The sequence below is a fragment of the Pseudopodoces humilis genome, chromosome 8 (assembly GCF_049639895.1).
Source record: "Pseudopodoces humilis isolate 2021_Gansu_Grassland_sample_001 chromosome 8, ASM4963989v1, whole genome shotgun sequence".
NCBI lineage: Eukaryota > Metazoa > Chordata > Aves > Passeriformes > Paridae > Pseudopodoces > Pseudopodoces humilis.
The window spans coordinates 20098130-20118619 of NC_142207.1; the positions used below are offsets into that span (position 1 = coordinate 20098130).

Consider the following 20490-nt stretch of genomic DNA (forward strand, 5'->3'; position numbering starts at 1 on the left):
ATCATAATTCTTGAATGCCATATTCAGCCCCTCTGACTGACTCATTTAAATGGAAAAGAAATGTAATTTCCACACAAGATAAATTCATCTGGTAATTCAGAAGGGCTCACAGTGCATATTTCTATTATTAATCCAGATGAAGGTCTGGAAGGTGTGCTGAGGAATCCAGCGGCTCTGGCAGGACATGCGCGCACAAGGATTGCACAGTGGGATTCGCTGGCGGCTCAGCGGAGCAGTTGTCAGTAATTTTCTGTGCTCGATGCATCCGAGCTGCTGATGTGATTCAGTAACACTGCTGATAATTCTCCTTAGTGCAGCTGATAGTAAATTTTCTGTTGCACATGGCAGGTGAGGTAGCCTTGCTGTTGGGATACAGAATAAACATGTAAAGGGTCAACTTTGTATCCCTGGCTGTGCTGGACTGTTACCAGCCTACCCAGCTTCACACACCATGCTCTCCGGTGGCTCCAGTTTCTGCTGGAAGATGTATAAATGCCATGTTTGTGAATTATCTTATAGTAATTAGTATACACAGAAGGCTTAACAAAAGGATGTGCTTGAGCACCAGTGTTTCAGAAGTAAAGGCACTGAGAAAAGCTTTGATGGGTGTAAGGGGTGGGGAGGAGGGAACCTCTGAGCCAGACTTGGAGAATACAGACAGTTGTTCCTGTCTCAGGTGATTGATGATGTTGCTATATCGAATTAGCTGAGAATATGGGAGCTTGAAAAATAAAAGGAGCTGTGGAGGCATTAGAAGGCCTTCTTAAGGAAGGAAGTGTGTGGATGGAATCCAGATTTTCATTACAGACCAGTAACTTCATTGTATTTTAATGCCATTTTATTTAATTTTATTTTTACTTTGTAGGAGAATGTTTTCTCTTATAAGTTTTTATATTTCAAATAAAGGTTTAGTTGTCTTGTGTTTATAATTCTTGTGATATAATTTAGGAATTGTATTTTACAATGGTGATACTTATTTGCTTGTCTCACTTCATCTGTTCAAGTAGTAGGTATTTTTGTATGCATCTGGTTTATAATGAGTAGTTAGTAGAATAACAACAGGCTACGGTACCTTATTATCCCGTTATTTTGTGACAACACTTGCAGTGTATCTTTGGGAGAATAGAGGTAAAAATTTTATTCTGAATAAAACATCCCTTCTGAATGTGAGCTAGTCAATAGACGTACACCCATGGATATGGTTTAATGTATTTAAGAGTGTGTATTTGGGGGAGCACATTTGGAATAATTTACAAGCACACTTTTACCATTCTTCCCCAGTTAAATTGTGGCACAGTAGACAAGGTGCCCAGGGAGCATTCTGGGCATCAAGGAGAGCGTTTAAAATGCATGTTCACATACTGATGTCCATGTGGACTTTAGCTAACCACAGCAGTGAGTGTGGGATTTTGATATATTTGTAGTACCTTTAGCTGTGCTAAGAGCAAGGTACTTCAACAGCACTTTGTAGAAGAGAGAACTTGGCTTACACTGTCAGAGTGATTGCTACTTCTGATGGCCCAAAAGTTGCTGCCTCAGCATATTCTGTGCTTCCAAATTCCAGAAATGAGTACAAACCAGACAGGGAGTTTGTAGGATGCTTTGGGTTCTTCAGACGTGCTTACAGTTGCAGTTTAGGTGACCCTTTCTCTTTTTTTTGTATGTTTGGGTGATTTTTGTTAATTAGACAATGATTTTTTTTCTTGTGGAGGAGACTCTAGGAAAGTAGAGTATGAGTCTGCTGTTTAAATTCTACTTAATAGGCTACCAAATCAATCCAGCCCACTCTTAACTGGGCAGCCCCACTTCCCTGGAGGCACTTGCTTCTGTTTTGAAGCAGGTAGCTTCCATTGGGTACTTGGGTTATACTGAGGGCTGGACATGAACCTCAGCTCCACTTTGTTATTTATCTACAAGTAAAGCAAGCAAACAACAACAGCCACCAAAACAAAAAAAATTAACCAAGCAAAAAACCCAAACAAAACAAATGAGTAAAAAAACCCAACAACGACAATAACAGCAACAAAAACCACCAGTAAAAATTTGCTTGACTAAAAGTTTCTACATCTAGATTTTAACTTTTCAGATATTAGAACATAAATGTAATTCTGATCAGTGCAAAGAGACAGTTGGGAACATTTCTAACGCAAACCTGATGCAACTATTTCATTCAGTCTGGGCTTGGGGCTCCAAAACAGTGCATAACTCAAATCTCCTGTATGTCATGGAATACTGTAAAAGGGCTGTCTTATAAGGATTGCACATGTGGAAGGATAATTTCTGCATCTGAACATGATAAATGAATACAAAGGAAAGGAAGAAAGGTACAATAGAATAAAAGCATGCAAGATAAGAAAGAAATTATTTTGGAAATAAATATTTTTACTTAGTTACAAAATATGCAGTAGACTAATTTCTTAATTTCTGTGATACAAAAATGTTTAGTTACTTCTGTTTAAACAAAACCGTTTTACTGAAGAATAATTATTCGTCAGGATTACTTGCCACAAGATTGCTCTTGTATTTGTATACATAATGACATTTTTCAGAAGCAGATCAACTATTACGTTAAACTTATGTTTCACAAAAGAACCTGTGTTTATACTGTAGAACATTTGAGTAGTGGAAATACACACTCTGTAATTGTAATGTAATTGGGCATTGTCAAAAATCCTTTTGAATTTTCTGGTTTTGATGCTAGCATTGTCTTTTGTGGTGCATTATTTTGGTTTTGATGTCTCTGAGAGCCTTTGGGTCTCAACTGCCCTTTCTTTTCTGTGTTTTCCTTTTTTCTTTTTTTCCTTTTTTCATTTTTTGTGGGGGCAGAAGTGTCATTGCCCAACTACTAAGTTTGAGCTATGAAACTTTTGCCCCAAATTCCCATGCTAATTAAATTGAAATCTGATTCAAATACTCCAAATAAATTGCAAATTTTAATCCCTTCAATTACTTCTGGCCAAGATTAAAAATAACTCCTGAAGTTTCTTCTGTTGCCCCCTGAACAAAAGGAACTGCTCTTTGTGTCTTGAGCAACAAGACAAAGATCAACATTACCTTTGTTATGCTCAAATATGTGACCAATTCTGCAGAAATACAGCTGAAAATATTGTATGAAATAACATTAAATCTTCTTTTTTTTGTCTTCTATTTTCTTGCTATTGTGCCTTATTAACTGCTTTGCCAAGCCTTCAAGAGTGCAGCTGTGCAAATTGCTCCAAGCAGAGGCCAGTTAGGGTATCACTCCTTTCTGTAAATGGTGGGGAAATTTACCCACACTGCTTTTTAATGCATCAAACCAAAACTGATTTGGTATTTTATAAAGCTTCAAAGTATTACTTGGGAATGTTTTTTGTTCTCATTTCTTTTCGTTCTTTCTCCTCTTAAACAGTACAAGATTTGAATTACCCTTAGCAACTACATGAGTTCTGTGGTTTGTTTTACATGATGCCCTTGTTTTTGCATACTCTCCATTTTGTAATGTGAGAGTAGAAAAAAAAATTTAATAACTTTTAATTTATCTCTTAACAGGTTCTGTGACTGGCTGCCACATAATCTTTTCTTTGTGCAATCGTAACTACCTGCACAGGCACTCAAGCAATCATCAGCAAAGATGCTTCTTCTTTCAGGGACAAAGAAATGCTGCTTATAGTATAGTTTGGCCAGCCATGGTTTCTCCAGCTCACCAAGTTCCTAAGGTACTGCAATTTCTGTTACCTAATCTGTTCTTCAGTCAGTGTAGAGTTTGACTGCAGTCATGATCAAGTGTATTTGTTGTCCAACAGCTGGGGGTTGGATCACTGTCCTGTTGCTTGGTCTGGTATTTGAAATAGGAGAGCTGATGTTCAGCTGTCTACTATGTTAAACTCAGTAATGTATTTAGTTATGAGGGAGTTCAAACCTGGGGCTTGTTCAGTTATAGTAGAATAAATGTGAGTATTATAATTATCTGTCGAAAATTCTGGGTCCAGATTCTTGTTTGGAGCAATTGTAGACAGTCTTACCAAAAGTCAGTAGGAATCATTCATGATCATCTGAGTCCCCTTCTGTATAAATCTCCAGCAAGCTAATTATAAAAATGCTTATATTTTGCTGATGGTTTTATTATTCGGTTATGTCAGAAAGAAAATGTACAGTACCTGCTGGTAGCTGTCCCACCGCCCCACTGTATGTTTTAAACTTCTCTTTTTTGTGCCTGAGTGTTCTTTTTCCTTGCAACATATATTTTTGTTTTTATTTACTTTGAAGCCAAAAGGGACTTTTTGATGAAAATGCAAATTTAACATGTGCTCCACTTCTGGTTTCCTTTTTTTCCTTTTCTTTTTTTTTCCCCTGTTTAATTACAGCATAGAGATTAACTGTTTAGTATCTTTTCTTTAGCCAAAAGAAACCAAAGTACCCTTTCTAAACATTTCTTCACAGGATGTGCATTAGTACTTCTTACAATTTTGTTTTTCATTTTAATATAGATTTCTTATGCCAAATATAGGGCATTTCCATGGGCCAAATATACTAAAAACTTGTTAGATAGGAAATCAGATAAGAATGGTGGAAGTAGGGCTCTTCCTACCCTAGAGGTTGTGGAAGCTCTCTGTGCAGGGAGAACATAGGGTTACATGCTCTATATATTTTCAAAAGCTTAAAAATCATAGAATTAAAAAACTTTATTTTCTGTATTCAGATGCTTCTTTTAGATAAAGAGAAAGAAATATATTGTCATAATGAAAAGTTATCTTCCCACATCAGAGTTCTCAGACATCTAAAAATCACTCCATGTCTATGAACTCTGAAAACTTGAGGGCAAAATTATTGCTTTTATTCAGAATATGCCAGAAATCACACTGAAATAACAGTGTTTTTTAAGATGTTGGTGTGAAACTGTCCACATAGACATTTGTATGTACGCTGCTTTGGGCTTTTCCCTTCACAGTTCTTAGAGGTCAGTAGGATCATGTCTCAGTTAATAGGCAAGTGCCCTCCAAGAGGAAGGCAGGGGCGATACTGTGTATGGAGTTGCTAATCCAACAAATGGTGTTGTTTTGTTGTTGTTGTTTTTTTAACTGAGGCCCAAACTACTGCAATGGGACATTGTTAAGGTTGATATGGCATTAATTGCAAAGAAATGGGAATCTGAAATCCTGTTGGCAATAGTTTGCCAAATATACTTTCAGTTTTTATCAGATTAGACATAAAATATCTGTAACAGCAATGGTAGTCTTCCTAAAATCCCAGTAGAGTTCATCAATTGTCCCACTATTTGTTACTCCAACACCCTGTTGTTGTATGGTTGTTTTGTGTACAGCCAAAATGCCTACTTTGTCTTCTGGCAGCCAGCTTGACTCAGTATTTTGTGAAGTCAGTGCAAAACTCACCCTGTGGCCAGCATGGCAGAAAATCAGTTTGGCTGTCATGGGCAAAGGGATTCTTCTGCAGCCAGTGAAATAGTCCAGGACCTGCTGAGAGAAAGTGCATTTCCAACTCTGTGCAAGACATTACTATTCTTATTAGCTTTCATGTTTATGAACATCATTAAATCGTTGTGGATTTTAAAAAGTCAGATATTAAGTTTCACCTCAAACAAGGGCTGAGAAGTTCTTGTGTGGAAAAAATGAGGCTTATTACACTTACCTTGACACAGCAAATTGGGATGTCTTTGTGTGATGTTGTAGGTGGACAAATTTGGACACAGCATATGAACTTGATTAATGTGTAAAAACCTCTATATTAAAGTAAGTTAAATCCTAAGGTTCTTAGTCAAAAAGCAATCTCAGGGATTTCTCAATAAGAGTTTTATTTGAATGAGAAACACGGGATTTGATCAGGTTTAATTTTGAGACTAATTCTGTATGTTTGTCCGATCACTTCCAGTGTTTAGATGCCTTTTGTGAAAAATGTCCCTCTTTGCAAAAGAAAATGAAGAGTTTTTAAGTCTTTCTCCCAGTTTCCTGACTTGAAACTGTCTGTGCTGGAAGTCAGCTGCAGTATCTGGGGTTTCAGCACTGGAAGGCTAACAGACTGTGTAAGTCAGTAGTAACAGGCAATGTTAAGTTCAAAAGGGCAGTGGAAGAAATACTGAGGCAGCCTTGAGGGTTTGCCCTGATGGCTTAGGAAGGTCGATACTACGACAGAAAGGGCAAGCTGCCATGAAGCAGGAGGCAGTATCTGAGAAAATGATCCCATTGTCATGCTCAGTTTTCTGATCTTCATTTTCAATCCTTTTTCTCCAAGCACATAAAGAAGCCAGACTATGTGACGACAGGCATTGTACCAGACTGGGGAGACGACATAGAAATTAAGAATGAAGATCAGATTCAAGGGCTTCGTCAAGCTTGTCAGTTGGCCCGTCATGTCCTGCTTCTGGCTGGAAAGGGCTTAAAGGTAACAATTACAGAAGTCCCATAACAGCTTGAGTGTCTCTTATGCTTTCACTTATTTGGGGTTTTTTCCTACTTTTTTGTTGTTTTAACTTTCCTATAATGTGTATCCAACTTTAAGTTTGATCCTGAAAAAATAAGGATTTATTAACTTTTGATTCAGTTCTGCTTATTTATTTCTGTACTTTGGACCTACGTGGTGCATAGTTACTGACTGGCTCAGGTGTAATATCTCAGTGTTTGTAATCGCCTTCACTTTGGATTGTGTCAAATCCTAAGACACGTGCTACATTCTTTCCTTTCATTTCATGACCCATCTACCTCATATGTTATTCTTCCCAGCTCTGCATGTGTACAAGCCCACACTTGGTCTGCTTCCTCCATTCCTGTCCATCCTTCAGCCCTCACTGTCCTGTGGGATCCAGTATGTCTCACAGAGCTGCCACTGGAAAAAACAACTGCCAAATTCTACACAATTTTCCAGAGTGCATTGATAATAAAGCCTCATGATTTCCAGGAATGTTCCTACAGTATGCTTTTTAGGGTACCTCCCATGAAAAAATGTAGAGGGAGGAGCCTACTACCAGGTTTTGCAGATGAAGAAATGCTTTTTCAGCCTTGCCTTGGTATTTCATGTAATAGCATATTGGATAAGGTGAAATGGGTTGAGTAGCTATGAGACGCAGAGATAGATGGGGACTGTAGGTCAATGCCATTGACTTAAAAGGGGATTTTTCTTTCAGCTATCATCACTCTTTCACAAAGGTTTAGTTCTGGAGCTGGGATGGCAAATAACAAAATTGCCTGAAGCTTTAATCTTACATAGCTTTGTGCATGTTTAATTTTTAATATTCAATTATTTTTCAGTACAATAAAACTTACTCATTTAAAGGCATATACATATTCCAAAGGTTCAGGGTGCAGTGTGGGTTTTGAATGAGAGCAGTATTTCACAAATACTCTTTTGTTGTTACCATGTGTAAACACAAATGTATGCAGTATGGTGTAGTTTAAGACACTGTTCATATTATGTGACAAATCATACATAATAGCAAAATACTACACATACATAATGAATGTTTTGAAGCAAAAAGTTATATAAGTTAATAATTACATAACCAGGACCTGTATACTGTGAGAGAGGTGGCATTTGGAGTTGCAATGCTGAGAGTACAGCCCAAGTCAGTCACAAACTGATGGCGAGCTCTGTTTTACACGAGTGTTTGTTCAAGACTCCCCTGAGTGTGAGGATGCTCCAAAACTCTCCCTCATTGACAGTGAGCATCTTCTGCTTTCCAGCCTGTTGCTGCACGTGGTCAGTTTATACCCATCTGTTCTTATGCCAACACCGCTCTGTAATTCAAGCAGTTTCCTGCCTTTCCTTGTGTCTTTCCCTTCATGCAGGAATAGAGCTGTGCACCAGACTAAACAAACCAAGCTCTTTTACCCTTTTCTCATAATCTGAACTTTACATTCCTATTTTACCTGAAGAGTCCCATCCCTCCACCTGTTCCTGCTATCTTGCTGAACCCACCTTCAAACTGGCTCTTGCCTGTGCTTTAGCTAGTGGCAGTAAGATCCCCCAATATAACAATGGTGCATTATAATCCATGGATACAGAGAGATGTATTTTGAACATGGTTTTGATGTTGCCATTACTGCCTGTGGGATTTCAAATTACAATACAGTATTATATATGATAGCTTTCCTGGGTTTGAGTAACAGATTTGGGAATAAAACCGCAGATTCTTTGACATGAAAATATTTTATTATATACCATTGAATTGCCCTGTTCCGAATAAGTGATTAGGGGCACAGCAGGTGCCACCCCAAACTTGCCCAGCTAGCAAAAGTATCTTTAAAAGTAAAGCACATACTGTTAAAAGCAGAACTTTTCACAGGGTGTAAGCCATGCAGAGACCAGAGGTCTGTCAGCTGTGTATCCAAAAACCACATCAAATTGCTTGAGCAGAGCAGCAGTAGGCAGCAGCCAGCCGGGTACATAGCAGTTCAGTTTGTCTGTGGGCTAGAGATGAAGATGTTTCAGCAAAGACAGGAGGAAAAAAGCCTGTATTTATCCAGAACCAACATCTGCCGTGTCCAGTCCAGACAGCCTGCCAAGGCTGCGGCTGCCATCCCAGCACTGAGGCTGCCATGGCTGCTACAAAGCGGGAGCATGTGCAGTAATTCCAAATCCCGGTCTTGAACCCACAGTCATTGCTCCTCACCTGCCCAACAACGTTTCTGTGCTGAACAAAATTCAGCTGAGTAAACAGACCTGGTTTTATCCTCAAGTGCACTCTCCTGTATTGACTGTGCATGGCCACGCAATATTTCTATATATAACTGTCTCCTGCACCACAGCCTACCTGTGTTTCACATGTTACTCCACAGTCACAGCCACTGTGATATTTCCTTCAGTGTGCTAAGAATGATACTCCATACAAAGTATGATTTTCAAAGGCTCGGAACTCTTTCAAAGCAAAATCAATTTACAGAGGAACCCTCAAAAGTACTCCTCAATTAGAGAGGTTTCCCTACCAAATTTCAGCTCTAACCATTCCAGCTACAGAGTTGATCCAAAAGAAAAGCAAAAATAATGTTGTTTTATGCATGTGCACTTTGCACTCCATGGACATCCAGAAAATGGCTGAATGATTTATGAAAGAGGTTTTTTTAATATGTAAAATCTTGAGGAAAAGATTAATCTAGAAAATATTAAACATAAAAATGAAGGTTTCTAAAAATGATGGGTCAGTACTTGTAGATTTATAATGATCATCCAGGCTATGGCAACTTTAAGTAAAATATCCTTAAAATTTGAATCTAAATACTTCAGTGTTTTAAAAAAAAATAAGAATACCTGGAAAATGATTTCTTAAAATGCTTAAATACATTGTGGTGAATGCACTGGGCAATTATAAGAATTAATATCCTTTCTTTTACAAATAAAAGGGGAAAATAATGTTGTGTTTAAAGGGACTGAAAGCATTGAAACAAGATATTTCTGTAGTAGCTACTGAAACGATGCCATGGGAAATTGGTGTCTTTGAGAAAGTGGATATGGAAAAAAGAACAGAAAGGAAGTAGGCAGGATTTTAGGTTTTCTAGGAACTTTTGAGTGCTCATTTCTAATGCATGCTTCATTTAAAATCTTTTTTTTTCCAGAAAAAAAAGTCCATACATCAATAAAGTATATCAGACAGTATAGTGTTTTGTATCAAAACAGTATATTTGAAATGTCCAATATTTCATTGAAGCTTGGCTGCAATCAGATTCAATAAATATAAGAAACTCTCTTTGCTTTTTTAACAGAATATTATGTTTGATATTTTAGGTTGGCATGACAACTGAAGAAATAGATTCCATTGTTCATCATGAAATAATCAGACAGAATGCCTATCCATCACCTCTGGGCTATGGAGGTTTTCCAAAATCTGTTTGTACTTCCGTAAACAACGTGGTATGTCACGGTATTCCTGACAGGTATTTCCTCAATAATGTACATTTTGCAACTGGAAATTAAAGTGTTAAACTGAAATTAATAAATTGTATTTAATATTGAATATACTTCAGCTTAACTAAATGACATTCTTAAACACATTGTAGATGCAGAACATGTTACTCTATGATGCTGACAGCTATTATAGAAATATATGTGAAATAGGAAAAAAAATATATTATCCTATTTGTCCAGACACTTAAAGAAAAATAGCATATTGCATTTTGACTTTAGTGTGTGTGGGGAAAAAAACCCAGTATGGTCTGATTTTTTGTTCATCCAGCAAAATAAGTATAGGCTAAGGAATAAATATATTTGAATTTATGTGGGATTTTTTTTATATTCTCAATACATTCAGCTACTCACAAAGTAAAATATGAACCCTAGTGAGAGAAAAAGAATAAATATAATGGTGGATTTTTCAGGTGTTGATATGTTTTTCGGGTAGTTGTTCCTCATTATTTTATATTCAGCTACACTTGTTCTCTAAATAGTCGGAGCTGAACATTAAAAATGGTTATTCTGTTTGCTTCTGCCTTCCTCCATCACAAAATATCTACCCCTTGATTTTTTATGTATGTGTCATTAGGTGTTTATTCTTACATTCCCTTTGTTGGGAACTGTCTGTCACCATTATTTTTTTTTTCTGTTTATGTTTCAGTCGACCTCTTCAGGATGGAGATATTATCAACATTGATGTCACGGTGAGTAATTCATATAAAAAATAGTCTTTGATCAACTTTAGAATCACTAGTAGCAACAGGAAGAATAGTGGATTGGAGATGGGGGATGCACAGATGGATGTGCTGTTTACTTCTGAGCCAAGGCACAAGCAGCTGGTTTCCTTTTTTGTTTTTAACTGTGTGTTTATTCCAGCTAGACCCAGGCCTGACTTGAATTTAGGACTGGAATCAGATGCACTGAGATCAATGTTGGCCTAAGTGAAATGTCAACCCAATCCTGCTATGTGTCATGTTTTTGAGAAGGTGTAATTGTTATTGATCCACTGTGTAGTTAATGCAGAGCACCACAGTACTGGGCAGCAGCTGAAGATAGATATGTATGAGATGAGCTAACATGAAGAAAGCCAGCATTTTTCCTTCACTCTGCCAAGATTGATCTTCCTCTTCCTGCTGATTTTGAGTGGGGCCTGACATTATCTTACTCTGTCATTAGAGGCTGCATTGGCCTGGGTATGTCAGTCTATTTGGACAGCAACTCTTTTGCTAGCAGTGTTCCCTACATTTATTAAGATCCCCGAAGGTAGTGTTGTGTTCCATTTCTGGTATAGAAGCCCTGAACCTTTTGAGCAGAAACAGAAATAGTGTGATATAACCAGGACTTAATATTTCCAGGGAATCATCAATTATAGCTATTTAAATAAACACAGGTTGGGTTTTCCTAGGAGCAAGAAAGCACAGGAACTGGAAACCTAATTCTCATTTCATTTATGAAAAAAAAAAAAAAAAAAAAAACGTTTTGCAGAGGTCTTTTTTCTTTTTTGCTCTGCATGTTTCTATTTGTCTAAAGTGCTGTTTATTTCTAATATGAACACAGATGTTTTTTGAATCCCACCATTATTTTGCAATAATATGTCACATACAAGGGAGTAGAATCTCATAAAAACAAGCTTTTAAAATCATTAAAGAACCTATTGGTAACTTGATACTACTATCATACTGGCAGAGTGAAGAAATCTTTAGCAGACCTACCTCTGAGCATGAGATTCAAGCTTTCTAAAATATTTTTTCTATTAAAATTAGGGTCAACGACCTTTTTCCCATTATATACTCACGTGTGATCCAGAACTGGATTTGGCTTGCCTTGGGTTTTTGATCTTTTTAAATTCTTTCCCATCTCCATACTTTCTAATTGTAGAATTCTGACTATCAGGTTTACACAGTGCAATCTAGCATTTTTAAACTTCATTTTTTGCCTTCATTTTTACTGGTGTGAACTGGTGTTGCTTTGCTCAGTTTATTAAACTAAATCAGTTTGCAACAACTAAGGATTTAAATCATATTTCTTTGTACCTCCTTAAGGTTCATTTTACTTTTTGTTCAGTCTGTCAGGATAATAATGATACTGTAGATTAAAAAAGTATCGACTTGTATCACAGATACTTTCCGTGATAAACTAAATTAAACTTTTTTTTCTATTAACACAGTGTCCATATCTTGTCCATTCTGCTTTACAAATGTCTGACTAAATATTACTGGCCTTTTTGCAGACATATATTTATTTGCTTTTAATATACTGTCATAAAATAAAATAAATCTTGACATTCCTGTGAATGTGAAGATTCCTGCAAGGATGGCAATTTCTGGCTATCCTTGTAAGATTTTTTTTTTAGCATTTGAAACTGAACTGTGCTGTGTGTGATAATTGCTTAGTCCAAAGCAACTGAGGAAAAAATACTACTTTTCAGCATTATTAACTGATCTCGTATCTTATTTTTAATGAGAAAAACTGGGGCATTTCACAGCCTCACAGAATAAAAATCAAAGTAAATATTGCACAACAAATTGTTTATAATTGTGTACAGGTTCTATAAAGCAATTAAATAATACTCAAGTTGTTATGTGTAAACACCTAACACTATGTACAAATTATCTGGACAAAAAAAGTCCATTTTAGCACAATTAAAATGGTAGCATTTCATAGATGAAATACAAATTTTATAGGCTTGAAACATGCAGACTTGAAAATGGGTTTTAATATAGAGACAATAGTGTTATCCATTACTGGATCCTCAGCATAGTGCAATTTTCAGCCTATTGTTACCAGGTCAGTGTTTCCTACAACTTGGTTCTTTCACTGAATTTTAAGGAAATATTATGTTACAGTTGCTGTGGTTGTAGTTTATTAACATCAGAAATATGTAATTGCAGCTGATAGGCTGCAGTAATTATTATTTGGTTTATTGTTGGGTTTTTTGTTGTTGTTTGTTGGTTTGTTTTGTTTTTTCTTTTACTCTTGTGTTACGTTTTAAATCTGTGTTTGCTTTTCCAGGATGATGATGTCTAATGTTGGGGGTTTGTGTGTTTTACTTGCTAGATCTAAAAACAAACTAGTTCGGTTTAAATATGAACTATCTACTTTAAAACCTGCCCAATGGGCATTAAATAAAAAAATAAAATAAGATTTTGTGATAGTCTGAACTGGCAGAGGAAGGTGTAGAGCAGAGGATTGCAGCTCCTTTTTGCCAGAGCAGTGGCAACACAGTTGGGCCCTTACTGGCACTCACCTTTCTTTAAAATACCCCTTGCTCCTAGTGGCCTGCATTTTCTTCATATCTCAGCCTGAAGACAAACCTGGCCTTGGGATAAACTGTCTGTGGCATGGAGTTTTTGGGATTGTGGATTTTTTTTTAGTTTGGAATCAACAAAAAAGAATGTGAGTCTGTCTTTCACAAATAGTTTGCCAGTGGCAAAAGTTCAGTGGTTCGAGCTCGGTGAGTAATTAGTTGTAGGATAGTTTCCCACTGTTTGAGGGAGAAAAAGTGTTTTAGAAGATCAAAACTGTACACCATTATAATGTGTATTTTTGTAGGGAAATATCGCTTAGTCTTACAATTATGGGCCTGCCTGCCATGTGCAGGGCTGCAAACCCCATTTTAATGGTGTGTTGCAGAGCTCCATAGTGCATAGCCAGGATCTCTTGTGCTCAACAGAGAATTTCAGGAGAGCTAACGTTTAAAACCTATGAAATGTCAAAAAGAAAAGAGAAAAAACAATATGTAGTTAATTCAACAGCATGTTTCATTTTCAGAACATGAAATTTTTCAGTGCCACAGCAGTACATTTATTCTCTCAAAATTAATCTCTGGAAATCAGAAGTGAAATCCAATGATAATGCCACATTACAGCTTAAAAATGAGATTCAAGAAAACCTGCAACAGCTGACTGGATTTGGTCCTTGCTTTCTGTGGGGTTCACTCTGGCTGTAGGTAGCAGGGTATGGCTCTCACCTCAGAGCTCCAGCGGGGGCTGCTGACTGCGGACATTCACCTCCCTACCAGCCACCAGCAGGTTCCCCTGTGCCCGCGGCCAGCTCTGGGGCTCAGTCCCTGCCCCTCTGGGGTGCAAGCAGGTCCCTGGCTGCAGGGGTGGGGGCCAGGATGGGTGAACACCCGACAGCCCCCAGGGCGTGCTTCAGCCCATCCACGGCCCCCACCCATCTCGCAAGCAGCCCAGTTATTCTCATGTCCTGTGGCTAAGCAGTGTCACTGCCTGGTGCACTGCTGGGCACATAGATGCACAGCTTCTGCTTTTCTTGAATTTTTAATTGGCAACATTGGCAATCCTTAGGCACCTTGCAGTCTTTCAAGCTTTTTTTTTTTTTTTTTTTCTTTTCCTCTCCAATGTTTTGCTTTTCCAGTCTTGCAAATATGACTTCCCTGTCTATCTGTTGCAATATATCGCTTGTTCCTAGAAAGAATGGATTTAATTAAGATGATGATTTGTTTCTGGATGCAAAATGAAAAAATGTCTTTACATTTCTGCGTATGTTTAGGTGTATTACAATGGCTACCATGGTGACACTTCTGAAACCTTTTTGGTGGGCAATGTGGATAAATCTGGTGAAAAGTTAGTGGAGGTTGCCAGGAAATGTAGAGATGAAGCAATTGCAGCTTGCAGACCAGGGGCTCCCTTCTCTGTAATTGGAAACACAATCAGGTAAGCCTTATATTGACAAGTAAAAGGAGGGCTGGCAAATGGGACAAAGGTTATTGGTGGTTTGGTATAAAGCTGATGACATGTTTTATGATTCAAAACCATCATTTCAGTCTGATATCAGTATGTGAACTGCCAAGCTGTAATGTTGTTCCTTGGGTAAGAGGTATTTTTTTTAAAGTGAATTACACTAGGGTCAGCAAAGATAACTGTAGAAAAAGACAAAGATATTCATAAAGTAGATTTGAATTAACAGATGTAATTTGTAGTGGGCTTTTGTTTATTTTTTATTTGTGACAGTACACCACATCTGTCTAACAGTGTAAGACAGTTAGAAACCATTGTTTTCATTGAATGTTACAAAGGAATTAGTCAACATAAATAAGCTCTTTGTTTAAAAACTACAAAAATATTTAACTCGAGAGCTTCTGATCTTACAAAGAGCAGTGCCTGCTAACGTCACAGGGAAAAAAGAGCTGACATTCAGAGATTTTTCCCTATTTTGCATCTCTTCTAGCCTTCACATAAATGCAGTCATGACTCTTCTGCTGATGGCTTTAAATAAAAATGTGCCTTAGTTTTTTGAAGGTACCTATGGATTATTTTAAAATGTTTGCCAAAAGAAAGAAATATATATCATATACATTTCATTAAGCAATACTTCTTTGGACTGCTAATGGTCCCAACAAGCTATTGAATTCATTCTGATTACTTAAAAGCTGCAAGGCTTAGTCACCTTGAAAGGATGCTGCCTTTTTTTTTTTCTTTGTAAATCTTCAAATACTTTAAGAAAAAAAGAGAACAGCAAAATATCAGTTAGATATATTTATAGCTTTAAAAATATTGTAACAGAGTCTGAATCAAACTTTAGTAAAACCTCTTTGGGTTATATCTGAGAAGCTTTTATTGAAGACTTTGTATAAAATTGTGTTTTTGACAGTTTTAAATTATAGGCTAACTAGCCTGGAGAAAAAGGATAGTGTCTTTCTGTTCTTTCATAGGAAATGTTGAATCAGACCCCTACTGGGAAAAGAAATTTAATGCATATCTCACTATCTTACTGTCCATGAATATAATAGAAGTGAATTCAAAATGTAGTTTTATTTTTGCAAATGGGATGAGTCGATAGATGCACCTCATATTTTTGAACACCTAGGGTTCAACAAATTTACTGGTGGTGCTCTTGCATTTTAACAAAATTTATTCTTGAGTAGAAGGGGGCACAGAACACTGGATTCTTATTCAAGCATTCTATCGAGCTCTGCATTCATGGCTGTGTCTAAAGGGCATGTCAGCCTTTGATTCTCTCTGAGAGGTAATTATCCTTTTCCTGTCACGGAACAACAAATGATAGCTAACTACAGAGGCACATTTGCAGTAGTCACATTCATCAACTGCAGAAAAAAAATTCAATTTAATTGTGCAACACAGCTGCACATAGGCTTTTTGAGCATTTCTGTTGTTCTCCCTGTCTTGCTATTCCTCCCTCCAGATCTATTTTTTAAACTTTTTTTTTTCTGGTTATTTTTTCCCCCTTTTTGTCTCTTCTTCCATTTTTACTCTCTGTACTTTCTTGTTAAAGTAATTTTCTTTTGTGGCTCTCATTCTTTTTTCCCCATTGAAGGCTATGAATGTAGAAAATTATCACAATTACTCATATAATTGAGCCTCTTTGTAGCAAGTGCAACTCCAGTAGCCTTTCTCCATCATGAAAATGGTTTCATTATAGGGTTTTTCATATTCTCTGACACCATCTACACAGAGGAACAGGCGTGCAGATGAGATGTACTAGGAACAGGGTAGATCAGTAAGGTCACAGTAGGAATAATTAGCTCTGCTATGGAAAGAGCATCTAGGCCTTTTACTGCTACATAAATGTACTGTCCATGGCTTTTAGTCACAAAAAAACTTACTAACAAATGGAGCTCCCGCCTACTACTTTGAAAAAAAGATTTGTATCAACACTACAATTTTCCATCATTAAGACTAATAACACAGAGCCTAGTATACATCAAGGGGAATAAAAAGAAAAATCTCACATTCAAGTGGCGGCTGGGTGCTGACCTTTGTTCCCTTTTTTTGTGTTCAACTTAACTCTTTACAAAAAAGAGCCACACGCCACACCAACATGCAGGTGAACTCCAGCTAGTGCTAGCAAAGCATGGCATTCAGTTGGAAAATCTGATAAATCTCCATGCAGGATAATGCATTTCATTACAGATTCACGACATTAATTCTAGCTGTTAAAAAAATTAAAAAAAAAAAAAGAAAGAAGAAGAAGAAGAAAAAGAAAAAGAACAGAGTTGAATGTGACATTGGATTTTTGCTGTGTTGTTACAGAGGTCAGTTTACTTGCAAAATGTAAATATATAGTCAGTGTCCCCTTTGCAAAGCAGATTAATTGAAGCTAGTAGCTGTTCAAAACTGCATATAAAATAGCAGGTCATTAACTTTATTTCTCAAGATTTTATCGTGTTGACAATTTAAACGTACTGATTTGTTTAGAACTACTTTAACACTCCCTCTGCTGAAAGCTCACCTTGGTTTGGTGAAGCTGTGTGTTTCAGGTTATTTGTCATTTGACATTTACTTGCAGACAGGCATATAATACATATATATATATATATATCAAAATCTCAAGTTTCACAAGAATTAGATATTATAAATGCCTTAGAACAAGCACTGACAAGCTGAAAACATTTAGGTCCATCAGAATGGAAATGGGTCTAGGTTTCTTTCATCAGTTTTTCTGTAAAGATGCTCCAGTCATATGCAGAATGTATCTTATGCACAAATAATGAGATTTCCTTTCTACAGTAAGTTTAAGAATAATTATATCTCTGAGTAAGTTTGCAGTCAATATTCTAACATAGTCTTTGTTATGGAAGCTCAGTAGCTGATACTGAGTATTTAATTGATAGCAGTTCATTCTCCCATCGGCAGCAAGGTGCAAATAAAAGATTGCATGGGTTCATGAGTTACTTTGCTTAGAAAAATTCGGGGTTTTGCTACCTCTTTCTACTGGGAGGCATATCAAAACTATTGGTCAGTTCCAGTGTAAATAGAATTGGTCCCTATGGTCCATTTTCTTCTACCATTTTTGATGTTTTCAGACAAAAATATATCTAGTTTGAAATCTGCTTTTTAGACAGTGCATCGAAGTGCATGAAAGTGTTATGAGTGTAGAGAGCTAAAGAACTTAAAAGTGATGTTGTTAAATAAACCAAATTTCAACTCCTACAAAAAATAGTGATGAAAGTATTAATAAATGGTTTAAAATGTTTAACACATAAGTATATGTTTTGATATTAATTTAGAACAATATAAAGCAGATTTAAAAAAAAAATCTGTTTCTATCAGATTATGCACATTTAAACAATAAGTGGCTCAGGCAAAATAAGTCATTTTAATGTCATCTGTGATAGATTTTCCTTGACAGCTACTGTAAATTACAATTACACTGCTTCTCTCTGCACTTGAAAGTAAGCATTGCAATAAATTATCTTTTATTTCAATCCATCATGTCTGCTTTCAGAAACAGGGAACCTCAAATAAAAGTTCAGCACTATTGTAAGAAAAATACAGTAATTTGTGTTCCAGTTTGAAACTAAAATGTACCTTTCTTTCAAAAAACAATTGTTGATTTTCAAAAATATTACTAATTATACCTCAACATTTATTGTCATTACAGGGAATCCGTGAACTTGTGCATTCCCTCAGTCTAGGTTTACTATTTCAGAAAAAAACCACTTGAATATTTTCTCTGTATAATTTTGTAATTCTCAAATTAGATATTATGGCACTATTCAAAATAGGTATTTTTATCACAAATAAATATAGCTTAGGATGAGTCTGGTTTCAATACTTTAAAAAAAAACAAAAAGCAAGTATGCCATTCAGTGGCCATTTTGCTAATAATATAGCTAAAACAAACATGATTACTTCTAATTAAAAACAAAAATCAGATCCCTATATAAGAACACAATTATCATGGGACTGTTACCAGTTTGAGTGTTTCTCAAGTATATATTCACTGCCAAGAAGTGTAAGACAAATTTGTTTAACAACTTCAGACATTCATGTCATGCTGCTCTGCAGGACTGTTTTGGATAAAGTTTCATCCCTGGTAAGAGAAGCTGGCACTGTGGGAGGAGCATCCCTGGCTGAGATCAATTCACCAGGATGCTCATCCTTGGCAGCTAAGCAGTCTGTGCCATCTTGTCCAGTCAGTCAAATTCTTCCTTCCCTTGTGCCACCACAGAGCCCAGAAAAGCAATAGCTATCAATGCTGAAAATGGGATTATTTCACTTCTTTTCTTTGGGAAGTGCTAAGAATACTAGACCAGACCTACCTTGAGGAAAAAGTGACAAAATTTGGTAAAAATAAAAGAAGATGCTCCTCTAGGTGCTCCTAGAGGGTATCTGTGCAGGACGGTCCCCTAAGGAAATTTTTTTAACCTGCTTTTCAGCTTAACAGGAGAGATTTATCACCCAAGAGCTCCTTCGAGGGGAAGCTTGAGTATCGGGGAAAGCTTTCTAGAGAGTCAGTCCTGCCTGTTCCTCCTTTGTGGCAATTTCCCTGTTAGGCTGCTGTCAGGACAGCAGTGCATGTCTCCACACTTATCCCTCCTTTCAGAGAATTAGCTGTTGTCTGGCAACATGGGAAGAGGATGCTCAGATGGCAGCTGACACCCATTTCTTCTGTCTCCACTCTCCGAAGCATGACACCACCGTATGACAGACTCTGACAATGGCTCCAGGAGGATATCTCGGCCCTCAGTGATGTTCCTTTACCAGCTGGGTCACTGCTGATCCATCCCAATGCCAGACACTTGGCCTGGCTTTGCCATCAGCAAAAGAAAAGCAGCACTGCAGCTACTCTTGACTCTGCAGCCACTGGGTTGGAACAGATGGCAGCAAAATATAAAATCAAATACTGGGGTCACTAAATAATTATGCTTTTAATCCTGCCCAGTTCACCTCTGCCCAAATATGCAACAAAAATCAATATGTGTGATAATAAATGTTGTCAATGGGTATTTTTAACAGTTACTATTCTGAAGAATTTTTTTTTTCTCTTGATGCTGTCTTGTGAGGTGTACCTCTGCTGCCCCAGCGTTTGCTCTGGAAATTATTTGCTGGGATGTGCCCCATCCATGGGGAACTGGCAGACTGGCACATCCTTTCCCACAGCAGATGCCAGGCAGCCCAGCTCAGCCACAGCAGCCTCTGCCTCCTGCCTTCACTGCTTTCCCACTTGCAATCAGGGTTCCTCCAATGTCTAAACTTACACTGTCTGCAGGAAGCATTTGATGAAATTGGGGTAGCAATCTTGTAAGGTTGTCTTATGGGAAAGCCACAAAGAAAGGCCACCACTGACAGGTCCTGGGCTGGGCAGTGAGACCAAAATGTTGAGCTGTTGCCAGCAACAAATGGTAAATGTGTGCAAAAATGCTCCACTCCGGCATCTTGATTTTTGAATCAGATTCCACAATTTGGGAATCCTGGAGACCAGAGAGGCTAAGCAAGACCAGTAGTTCATTTTGCTCTTCTCAGAGCTGTTTCAAAGTTACAACCAACATGTTCATTTACAGGATTACCTTTGCAAATTGTAGCTAGGATTAGCAGATTTGGGTTTTTTTTGTTTTGAAGACTGTTTACTGTAATTCCACAAGGATTTAAGAGCTCACTGGAATTTTAAAGCTAGTAGTTGTGGAGAGAAACGCCTCATAGGACCTTCTGAAGTGCATGCAAATACTAAAACCAGATTGAAAGTGGCTGAGTTTCAACCTACAGTTTATTTTCTGTGTGTCACTTCAGGTCTGTTGACCATGTTACATTTTATGTAGAGAATACCAAGACTCTGTATGTAAACAAGAAGGAAGAAGGAGGGGCATGGTGTCTGTCAGAGTAGATGTCAAAGCCCTGGGAGCTCCAGGAT

The 20490-nt window shown here is 37.3% G+C and overlaps 1 protein-coding gene across 5 annotated transcripts in view; it reads left to right on the forward strand.

The window, feature by feature from the left end:
* Positions 1-20490, forward strand: part of METAP1D (methionyl aminopeptidase type 1D, mitochondrial) — a 45080-nt gene that overhangs the window by 19343 nt on the left and 5247 nt on the right. For 4 of the 5 annotated variants that reach the window (XM_014249231.2, XM_088058916.1, XM_088058917.1 and 1 more), the window contains exons 2-6: positions 3529-3695; positions 6226-6375; positions 9709-9857; positions 10535-10577; positions 14389-14552. In XM_014249231.2, the coding sequence (XP_014104706.1) occupies positions 3529-3695; positions 6226-6375; positions 9709-9857; positions 10535-10577; positions 14389-14552 (673 nt within the window). Of the gene's footprint in view, positions 1-3528; positions 3696-6225; positions 6376-9708; positions 9858-10534; positions 10578-14388; positions 14553-19185; positions 19598-20490 lie in introns of those variants that run through there. The other variant, XM_088058920.1, reaches the window with a different exon arrangement.